At 44.2% G+C, this 11,148-nt stretch overlaps 1 protein-coding gene across 1 annotated transcript; it reads right to left on the bottom strand.

Annotated features, from left to right (window-relative positions):
• Positions 1-508: 508 nt before the first annotated feature.
• Positions 509-1,687, bottom strand: LOC110552784 (PC-esterase domain-containing protein 1B-like). Its single transcript, XM_021644339.1, has one exon. It carries the CDS (start codon positions 1,679-1,681, stop codon positions 509-511), a length of 1,173 nt encoding a protein of 390 aa, XP_021500014.1. The 5' UTR covers positions 1,682-1,687.
• Between the last annotated feature and the right edge of the window lie 9,461 nt (positions 1,688-11,148).

Raw genomic sequence — 11,148 nt, 5'->3', positions numbered from 1 at the left:
GACTTCTCAAAAATAAAATTACAAAAGATGTCAGGCATTTGACGAACTTAAAAACGGAGATTATAACATTTAGCAAACAGATCTCTAGTGACTACACTTTTTAAAGGACAGTTCTATTTTCAAACTGACAACGACAGCTACAGAATCTCCAATACAACTTACTGTTGACTATTTGGAGATTAAGTTCTAGTAGTACACGCAGAAATCAATGGTAAATATAAAGTCAATCAAGTTTTGAATCAACATTTTTACTTTTGCTTGAGGAAAAATGTCAACAGAGATTACTGCCTTAAGATTTCATTCCTTTCTATGCCTCGCTCTTTCTAAACTGTGGGATGCTTTTTCTTGGGGATTATTTCCAAACAAATGCCAGCAGGTATAAGTGCATGGTGAGGTATTCCAGATCTGGGCTTCCTCCCAAAGAAATGGCCAAGAAAATTAAATTGCCTTCAAATAGGGTTGTTGAAGGCCATGCTACAGAATCAGGGAGCCTTGTCTCTGCTTGCACTTAGGTGTGCCTATAACTGTGCCTTCTGTGGGATCCGTATGCCTCACTGTGGTGCCTGGAAGGGTAAGAGGAAGCCTCCCTTACCCTGCGGATGGGGCCCGGCCTATGCTCGCGATCAGATGATGTGGTATCCCTGGAATATCCATGCCTGTGCCTCGGGTAATCTCTGTGCCTGAAGGATGTAGAGGGGGTCACACGGTCCTCTCTGAGGCTGGGCAGGTATTGAGGGTAGGAGGAAGATCTCTGAGGGCTGTGGTGGTGGTACCTGGGAGAGGGAGGGTGCCTGGGCACAGGGGGTTCATGCCGCTCACATTGGTGGTAGTCCCGAGGCTGTCTTCTGCCTGACCAGTCTGGCTGTCTCTCAGCAGGAACATCCCTGATCCACCTGCCCACGGGGTTGCGTGCTGGAAGGATCACACCCCAGGCGTCTGCCACGTGTGCCAGTAGCAGCTGTGAGAGGTGGCGGTGCGCGCGCTCATCCCAGTGCACGCCATCCCTCAGCCGATGCTGGCCTGCATGGCGGAAGTGGAAGTGGAGATCCAGCACATCGAAGCCACGCCTCATCGCCTCTGCTGAGCTGTAGAAGTTGGCTACCACCACGTCTTCACGTAGGCGTGAGGGGCAGGCCGGGGCATTAGGCCGCAGGAAACCCCCGGACACAACCTCGGCTACGGGCATGGTGGTATTCCACACCAGGAGGCAGGAGGTGGGCAGCACCTGATCCAGGCGCTGGAACAGCCTCTCCAGGTCTTTTCGGTAGCTCCGGAAGAAATCGTTCCCGTACCTGGACAGGTCCCAGAGGCACGAGTTGATGACCACCAAGTCGGGGGTGTGGTCGCCCCAGTGCAGCTGCTGGAGGATGTCCTCGACGTAGGGCGAGTAGGCGCGCGTGAGGAAGTAGAAGCGAACCAGGTGGCGTCCGGAGCAGAACTGGCGGACCTCGCGGTAGTGGGTGCCGTTGTGCAAGCCGCCCCACCTGCCGCCCTCCAGCAGCACGTCCTGTTCGAAGCTCAGCTCGCCCTTGCTCTTGAGCTGACTGGAAGACAGCAGGCAGTCCTTCTGGAGCAGGAGCACCAGGTCCTTGTACACGGCGCGCTGGATGGAGTCCCCCAAGACGACGACGAACTTGTTGTGCAGGAGCTGCTGGACTTCGCGGGCGCGGAGGTGGGGCATGGCGACTTCCTGCCGGGAAGCCTTGGGAGGGAACTGAGGGGTGGGGTGAGGTGGGCTTGGGGTGGGGAGGACGCGAGGAACCTCACAGAGAGGAGCCCGGCGTTGCCTCTGGGCCGTGGTGGAGCCGAGGGCAGAGAGCTCCGGTGGTCCAAAGCTGCCTCATCCGGTTCCACGGCCCCCGGTGTGACCTCTGAACCCTGGGGGGGGGGGGGTAGAGCGCGGGTCCAGGCTCCACCTGGCGGAGGAGACGGGCTGCAGCCCCCACAGGAAGCCTCGGCCCCCAGCTCGGGGGAGCAGGCCCTGCTCCTGGGGCTGGCGCAGGGATGGTCCAGGCCTCTGCCAGCCTCAAGCGTGCCCCTCCACCGGCATCTCACCTGTGCCTGGCACTCCTGCGTCTACGGCATTCCGAGCCATGATTGGCAGAACACGCGGGTGGGTTGTGGGACCCGGTGCAGAGGGTCGACGCGAACCTCTCACCCGCTTCCCCGTGAACTTGAAATCTTGAAGGATTGTGCTACCTTTTTTAACGAGGCGTGCCGGCCGTTTCCACACTGCACATTGCTTCGTGCTTCCATCAGACTCTTGTCTCCTTTCACTGTCCCCTTCCCTGATTCCTGGTAACCACGGAACCACGTCTGCATTTACGCAATTTGCCATTTCAGGAATTCTGTGCAGGTGGACGCGTACAGCGTGTGGCCTTGGGAAACTGTCCCCACTCCCACCCCTGCATTGTTGTCTGGATTTGTCAACTTGGCCAAGCTGTTGGCCGAACTAGGAATTGAGTTTCCCGTTGATGGGGACGCCACCACTTTGTTCCGTTTCTTAGGGCTCCCTGAAGCCATCCATTAAAAGGAGAGCTGGGATGTACGCAGTTTTTGGTTGTTACAAATGGCACTGCTGAATCCTCGTACCTGTTTTGTGTAGGTCTGCATTTTTTTAAAATTTGAAATAACAATTTTAAAATTTGAAATACTGACAGCCATTGTAATGCTGTCAGGTGGTTGTACGGATAAAGCTTTACGAGATGCCTAGATTATCTGGTGTGGTTCATGCATGTAGTCCCAACATTCAGGAAGAAGAGACAAGAGGATGGTGAGTTTGGGACCCGCCTGGGCTATTTAGCACATACTGGAACTTATTATCAAAAGTGAAAGGAAAACAAAAATCTCAAGTTTGTTTCTGAGGTGAATAATGATTTTAATTTCTTAATGGTTTGTCACTTGCATAGCCTGAATATGTGAAACCTCAAATCTTTCATATTCTTACTGAAGCAGCTCTGACCCTACGGAGAGAGAGAGAGAGAGAGAGAGAGAGAGAGAGAGAGAGAGAGAGAGAGAGAGAGAGAGAGAGATTTTTCTTTTTCCTATGGGTGCCCTCATGGAGGCTGTTAAGCCCCATGGAATTCGCTTTGAAATTCCTGTGTCACTGGGTTATCTTAGGCCCTTCAACAGGTGTTTGGGAAACCCAGTGACATAGTGTTTCACTTGGGAGCCAAGAGAAACCAGAGACCCCAGGCACATACCTGGCTACGTATGTGGAGAAGTGTTAGGTTTGGTTTTGAAGGCGAAAGTCAAGTTCTGAAACCACCATTTTCTCCCGTGTTCGTGAAGGCTGGAAATAAAAGGAAAAACGTTTTACCTGTCCAGTGTGATTATATCAGTAAAAACGTTCTCTGCCGGTTTTGTCAGCTGTAACCTCCGAGGACCTCACAAATTTCCTCACACCATCTCAGGGTATTTTTGACCCGTGCTTATCTTACTCTGTTTTCTCCGGGGATCATCTGGTACTTTCTCTTCCAGTGTTTTCTCAATTGCTCATCAAAGTCTCCTTAGTTTTTTCAGCACAGCAGTTCTTCCTTTAAAAAAATTTGTCTGTGATTTCAGTGTGACCAGGAACATTGAAGATTTGCGTTTGTCTGCCATTTACAAGTGACTCAGTTTGCTTATGTTTTTGCTATAGAGACAAGCCTCTTGCACATTTAATCTCACTTGGCTAAAACTGAGTCTCTAAGGTGCTTGGTGGTAGTTTAGGAAGCAGGGAAATAAACGCTTTCTAAGGTAATTTTCACTTTATGAATTTATGAGTAGAAAGTTAAAACAATAACCTTTAGACATTATTTTCGTATAATATGGAAAAATATTTCTTATTCTAATATTCTTTTAAAATGACTCTCTAAATATCTCCTTGTACTTTGGCTAAGCACAACCACTAATAAAAAGAATAAAAATTAAGTCCATAAGCTGTTTGTGTCTGTGTATAATTTGGATCTATGCTTCGTTTGGTTTTCTTCCTCTTATCTTTGAGGAGTCTACCGTAACAATACTTATTTTATTTTTTCCCCAAAAGTAGATTTGGTCAAATGTTAATATTAGTGTATTTTGACTCCCATTCCTTGAAATATAAATTTTAAATTAAAAATCAACATTTAAACTTTTTTTTCCTCACTGAATGAAGTTGATGGTATATCCAGTTGGTGAGAGAAATCTTTCTTGAGGTAGCCAGGAAATATAGATTAATAAATTTCTCTCTCTACCAAAATAAATAATGTAAGATAATAAAAAAAGAGCCAAAACAGAGTATTAAAAGTTTTGGCTGGAAAGAGACAATTGTATAGATAGAAGATATATAGCCACACCCATGGATATTCTAAGCCAAGAATGTTAGATTTTAGCAGAGTCAGATTTTAATTTTTACTGTAATAGTTTCACTGTTAAGCTCTTCGGAGTTTAGAAAATCATTCTGGTTGTAGGAATTAAGAGTTAGCCATATAGATGACAAGAAATGTGTAAGAGAAAAATGCAGACCTTAGGAAGGCACAAGGACCAAAAATGTTGATATGGTTAAAATGAAGAGATGCCCTCATTAGCTGGAGCAGCCTTTGCTGACTTTCCTAGCCCCTCCTTCTTCCCCTCTTGCCAAGAGTTTCAATACCCTGCTTTATTTATTTTTTTTATTTTTACAATCCTTTACTGGCATATCACGTTTTGTTATTATTTTACTATATTATCATTTTCTCTCTTTGATTTTTACTTTTTGATTTTCAGTTTTTCAAGACAGGGTTTCTGTCTTGTAGCCTTGGCTGCCCTGGACTCAATTTGTAGACCAGGCTGTCCTTGAACTCACAGAGTGAATTCCTGGAGTGCTGGGATTAGAGGCTGTTATCATTATTCACCCTGCTGTTACCATTTTCTTTTTACTTTTTTATATTAATTACAGTTTATTCACTTTGTAACCCAGCTGTAGCCCCCTCTCTAATTCCCTCCCCATCCTACTATTCCTCCTTTATCTCCTCCCTGCCCCTCTCTAAGCCCACTGATAGGGGAGGTCCTCCTCCTCTTCCATTTGACCCTTGCCTATGCGGTCTCATCAGGCCTGGCTGCATTGTCTTCCTCTGTGTCCTGGTAAGGCTTGTTTTCATTTTCTTATTCCATCAGATTTAAACCCTAGAGAAAAATGACTTGTTTCCATTTGTTCATGTTTTCTCAGCTTTTAAAATGATGTTGACTATGTAGCTGATCCGTCAATAAATGCATGTATGATGAAACAATAACCCATGGAAATTCATTATTGGAAGAGATCATTAAAAACTTTCCAGAAGGAAGGAGATGAGGACCTTTCCTATCAGTGGACTTGGGGAGGGACATGGGTAGAGAAGGGGGAGGGATGGTGGGATTGGGAGGGGAGGTGGGAGAGAGCTACATGGGGGATACAAAATATAAAAAAATATATCAAAAAATTTTATATAAAATATATCAAAAAATTTTCGATGTAAATATATATCAAAAACTGCCCTAAAAATCTATGTAATACTTGCATTGCATAATGCTTCTGCTATGGAGCCATCCAGTCTGTGTCCTCACACTGATTCATATGTCATAGTACTGGGGACGTGCTTTTCCTGAGGGTCTGTTCTGTCCTCAGGAAACATCAGCACAGCGTCCCTGAACTCCTATGTGCTGTGCTGTTGAGATACTGTCTTAAAGAAGAAAGGAAGGAGAAGGCGATGGAAAAAAGAAAGGGAAGCAAGAAAGGGTAGAAAGGGGAAAGAAAACTGTCTTTGCTATTTTTTTTGGAGGGGTCGAGTGTCTTCCTTTATTGATTTGCACATGTTGTCGTTGGGTTGGTTTTTTGAGACACGATTTCTCTGTGTCACCCTGGCTGTTCTGAAACTGGCTCTGTAGACCAGGCCGGCCTCCAACTCATAGAGATCCTCCTGCTTCCGCTTCCCGAGTGCTGGGATTAAAGACATGCGCCATCCCCGCCTGGCTATGTCTCTGTATTTTTTAATACCTTGTTTTGAGATATTAGAGGACCGTAATAATTTTTCTCCCATGTGGCTGTCTTAAATGTTATTTGAATGCTGTTACTCTCTTTGTGTCCTTCTTACGTTGGCCCTAAATCTCTTCAGTCATTTACAGTGCCGAGGCATGATTCCCACTATGTGTCAGCATAGGGCTGTATGCTCCATGAGCACAATGGTAGGTGATTCAGAAGTATGTCACCATGCCAGAGCAAGTGGTAGTTATGTGGACACTTGTGAGACAGTGCTCCTCTTCTCTCCCAAAGGGACCGACTTTTTTTCTTTCCTCATAATATTTTTATTGATTATTTGGGAATTTCACATAATGAGCTCTGAACATTAAACAGGTTTACTTTCTAGTCTTTTCCAGGTCCTCCCTACCACCCTTGGGATCTTCCCCTGTAAAAAATTAAAAAAAAAAAGGAGGGAAAGAAGGAAACAAACAAACAAACAACCCCTACAAGCCCAGTTTGTGTTGCCCATATCCTCGATGGCCCATGGTCAGACTCCCAGGGGCCAGTAGCCCCTTAAAGAAAACTGAGTCCTTTTCTACCTTCTCCCCTTCCAGAAGCCATCAGTTGTGGAGAACTACAATTTAAGCCAGGCGTGGTGGTACATGCCTGTAATAATCCCAGCCCTCAGGGAAGCAGAGGCAGGCCCATCTCAGTGAGTTCGAGGCCAGCCTGAGTCCAGGAAAGCTAAGGAAGGCTACACAGAAAAACCCTGTCAAAAAAAAAAAAAAAAAAAAGCGTTCTCTTCGATGTCTTTCTGTTTAGGCTGTTAGGTTTCAGACAACCTGTTGTTGTTCAGAACCAGGGCAATGGTGCAGCCGGGCAGCAGGTTCTGGGGCTGGGTTGGAGCCGCAAACCTCCATGTGCTCCTCGCTGGCCGCTTTGCTCAGTGGGCACAACTGGGCCAACCCGATGCCCTGCAAACTCTGTCCCCTAGCGGGTCAAGCAGCAGAGGGTTCACCGGCGGGCTCCAGGTAGGGGTGGGCCTAGGGCCAGCCCTCTTTTCTGCTTCCTCTCTTCGGTGCTGGCTACCAGGCAGAATTTCTCTATCTGTGGGTAACGCTGCTGCCGGCGGACTTCTGTCTCACAGGAGGGCAGCGCAGGCCCAGGGCTGAATGTTTGACTCATAGTCTCTGTCCTCCACATTTGGGAGTGGGGACAAGTAGGGAGGTCGCTTCATCAGTTACCGTATTTCTCACTGCATGGATGTCCCTTATTCTTATTTTGCTTATTGACTAAGCAGTTGTAGCAAAACCTTTACTTTCAAACTGTCATCTTGTATAAAGCCAGGGCAGTTTGGGGGGGATTTGGTTCTACTTAAAAATCTTCTTCTCTGTGTCTAATTGGTCTTCTCAGAATTCATCGCAAGACATCTGTGCCATTCAAAAGCAAATCCAGTTTTCCAGGTGTGGTTTGATCAGCACAATTCTAGATTTGGCTTATCACCTCTTTTGTTCAATTAATGCTGCCTAAAATCTAATCTGTTTTTTTTTTTTTTCGTGTAATCCACTGCTTTCATGACTCATTTTGCCTTTCGCCTTCCACTACACTTTTCTGAGTCATCTCAATACACGATAAATATTAATTTCTTTATCCTGAGTCTGTGCCTCTGGCCTTTTAACTTTGAGAACAAACAGAAAGACTCTTTACTGTTAAGCTTATTTATTCTATTGTTCCTGCTTGCCAAGGTCTTTCATTTCATTGCTGTGACCTGTTGTTACGGTTTTGGGTTCTAACATTGCCATCCTGGTTCCTTAATTCCTTTTCAAGAATCTGCACACCATGCCTGGTAGACAACTGTCCTTTGAGTCGACAGTAAATAACTGAACTAGACAGAACACATTTGTGGTGCGCGTTTACCTGCCTTCCAGTTTGCGTTTTTTCCAGCTTTCAGTAAGTTCGGATAAAATGGTTTAACCTATTATTGACCTTTGCCTCTAGGACATACATTTCCAAGGTGAACTTTTTGTAAATATCACAAGCCCCTGTACAGTCTTTGTAGAGTAGACTCGTGGGTTTCATGGATTCGACAGCGTGACCTCACAAAGACTTGCGGGGCCTCCTTCCTGCATCTCCCAGTGCCCTGGGCCCTGTTTCATGTTCCTGGAGGCTGTTCTTTCTGTGCTGCCTTAGCTGGATTCCTTTGTCCTGAGTTAACAGGGGATTGCAGCAGAGCAGGGGCATGAGGCTTCACCAGATTCCTTTCTTACTGCCACAGGTAGGGTAGTGTATATGTCTAACATAGGATAAGTGCCTCAGTTCTTCCGAAGGCTTGAAAGCCCCTCTAAGGAACTCTGTCCGTTGGCTAAAGAGATAAAACTGTAACTCTGTGCAGACTCTCAGATGCCCCTGCCTCCCTGCTGTTCCTTGACATCCAGGGACCTCCTGCTTGTGTGACCATACAGGGCTCCACGTTTAATGCACTCCTCCGTGGTTTGAAATTCATAGTCTGTTTTGAAAGGGGCCCTACAAATTATGTAGCCAGTCCTGCTGGGATGGTACTGGTTCCCCTTAGTCCTCTCACCCTCCCTGTAGGTTTTCCTTAACACTGCCCCATGCTTGCATGGTGAATCCTTTTGCCAGTCTTCTCTATTACAGTTCTCTCTGTGGGGGCTGGAGAGATGGCTCAGAGGTTCAGAGCACTGGCTGCTCTTCCGGAGGTCCTGAGTTCAGTTCCCAGCAACCACATGGTGGTTCATAACCATCTGTACTGAGATCTTGTGCCCTCTTCTAGTGTGCAGTCACACATGCAGGTAGAATACTGTATAAATAACAAATAAATACATCTTAAAAAAAACAACAAAAGTTTAAAAAAACAACAAAAAAAAACAATTCTCTCTCTCTCTCTCTCTCTCTCTCTCTCTCTCTCTCTCTCTGTGTGTGTGTGTGTGTGTGTGTGTGTGTGTGTACCATGTGTTCCCTGCCAAGTGTCTGACTCATGCAGAAAGAACTGTGATGAGTCAAATCTGTTCTTCTGAGGCTTTTGACTCCTAGTGATCGTTGGTTCTTTATGTTCTCCACACCTATTCCTTTGTGTAAAAAATTCTAAAACCTTAGCTGAAATCAATACAACACTTCACACTAATTTGCTACGGCTCCATTTGTCCCATTTTTCAAGATTGGCTAGTATTTTCCAGCATATGGTTTTCTTTTCCACTGCTGTTTTGAGCTCTTCAAAGGCCACTGGCAATGTTTAATGATCTAATTTGCAGGCTCTTTAGAAACCACCAGAGAAAATTCAGACTCAGATAACACTCCACGTTTCCCTTATCAATACACTTTGCCTTTTTCATCTAAGAAGAAGAGGGGCTTGCTTTCTTTGTCATCATTGAAGGTATTAATATCAAACAAAGAACCTTTCTTTAGCTTCTTGAAATGATGAAAAATTTTAATTACAAAAAACAAAAAAACAAAACAAAACAAAAAACCCCAAAAACCTTCTACCAATTTACTACCACAAACTTCCCTAAATCCATCAATTCCATCCTACTTTCTTATATGAATTCCTCCCTGACCATGCTGGGTATTTGTTTTATTTTTGTATTTTGCCATCTAACTTTTTGAATCCACGAAGAAGGCTAAAATATTAAAAATGTGTAAATTAAGTTTATCTTTCACTACCTTCTAGCTCTAAGGAAGAATATTGTTCCTATTTTTTTTTAAAGCTGTTTTACACCATCCTGGTTGGGGTCCCAAGTACAAAGAAAGGCATTGGTTTTCAGAAAGAAAGAAAAAATAAGCCTACAGTAAGATGTGGTTTTAGGGACCAATTTTGGGTTATAAAGCAAAAGTGTTTTAGGAAAGACTTAGCTGATGAATAAAGAGAAGCTTCCTTAATACACGTGACTGCTCTGGACACATCTGTGTGAGTTTCTTGTCACAGCTCTCTCGGTGGTTACTATGTTGGATGCATTTGCACGCTCAAGCTAGCCAGAGGGCCAGTGGTGCTTAGATTTTATATGTGTTTCTCCAGAGTCTGAGCTCAGCAACCACATTGCTTTCTTTTAGCTGTCTGACCCTTTCTTCCTCTGTGGCTTCATTATTTGCAGTTGTACTATTAGAATTGCATTTATGTGAACTTCTGAAATTATCTTCCATCTCCCTATTTCCTGGCATAAAACCCAAATTTACTTTTTTTTATTTTTTAAATAAAAATAAATCTTGTTCACTATTCTTCAGCCTCTTCCATAAAATATATTTCTAGTAGGTCTGTATTGAGATGAATAAAATAAATGCTTTCTGATAAATATGTAGAAAAGTCTGTCTCTAATGTCTTAGCCCATTTAGGATCAGCTAATATTCCTGTTCTACCTCATTAATATGTTTAGTTGTGGTTGTTAGCTCTGTGTGAAGGTTTTGTTTATAAGTGTGCCGGTATAAAAAAATACCTGAGACAGTAATTTATAAAGCACAGAAGTTTATGGTTCAGGTGTTAGGACTCATTGGGGGGCATTTCTTGTTTTTATTCTTCCTTCTATTGAAAATATCTTTTCTCATTATATATCCTGATTACTTATGTTTTCCCCTCCCTCTACTCATTCCAGTTATCCCCCATAACTGGAACTCCCATTAAGATCCACTCCTTTTCTGTCTCTTCTTAGGAAACAAACAAGCTTCTCAGGGATAACAATAAAAGATAAAAAAAAGAAACATAATATGAAACAAAAATTATCAAATCAAAATTGGACAAGACAAACAAAAAGAAGAAAAAGAGCCCAAGAGAAGGCACAAGAGTCAGAGACCTACTATTTTGCACTTTCAGGGATTCCATAAAAACACTAACCTGGAAGCCATAATATATGCACAGAAGATCTGGTGCAGACCTGTGCAGGCCCTGTGCATGCTGCTTCCGTCTCTGTGAGTTCATATGAGTTTTGCTTATGTTGATTTAAGGGTCCTTATTTTTTTTGATGTACTCTATCCCCTCTGGCTCTTAAACTCTTTCTGCCTCTTCTTTGGGGATCCCCGATCTCTGAAGAGAGGGATTTGATAGAGACATCCAATTTAGGGCTGAGTATACCAAGGTCTCTCTCTCTCTCTGTGTATAATGTCTGACTGTGGGTCTCTGTATTTGTTCCCATCTGCTTCAGGAGGAAGCTTCTTACTGAACTATTTCTTGTTGTATCATCCCACCATAGAAAGTGAGAGTTTAAGAG

Source organism: Meriones unguiculatus, chromosome 15 (genome assembly GCF_030254825.1).
Source record: "Meriones unguiculatus strain TT.TT164.6M chromosome 15, Bangor_MerUng_6.1, whole genome shotgun sequence".
Lineage (NCBI taxonomy): Eukaryota > Metazoa > Chordata > Mammalia > Rodentia > Muridae > Meriones > Meriones unguiculatus.
Note: the sequence above shows the minus strand (reverse complement) of the source record. Positions and strands in the feature narration are given on the sequence as shown.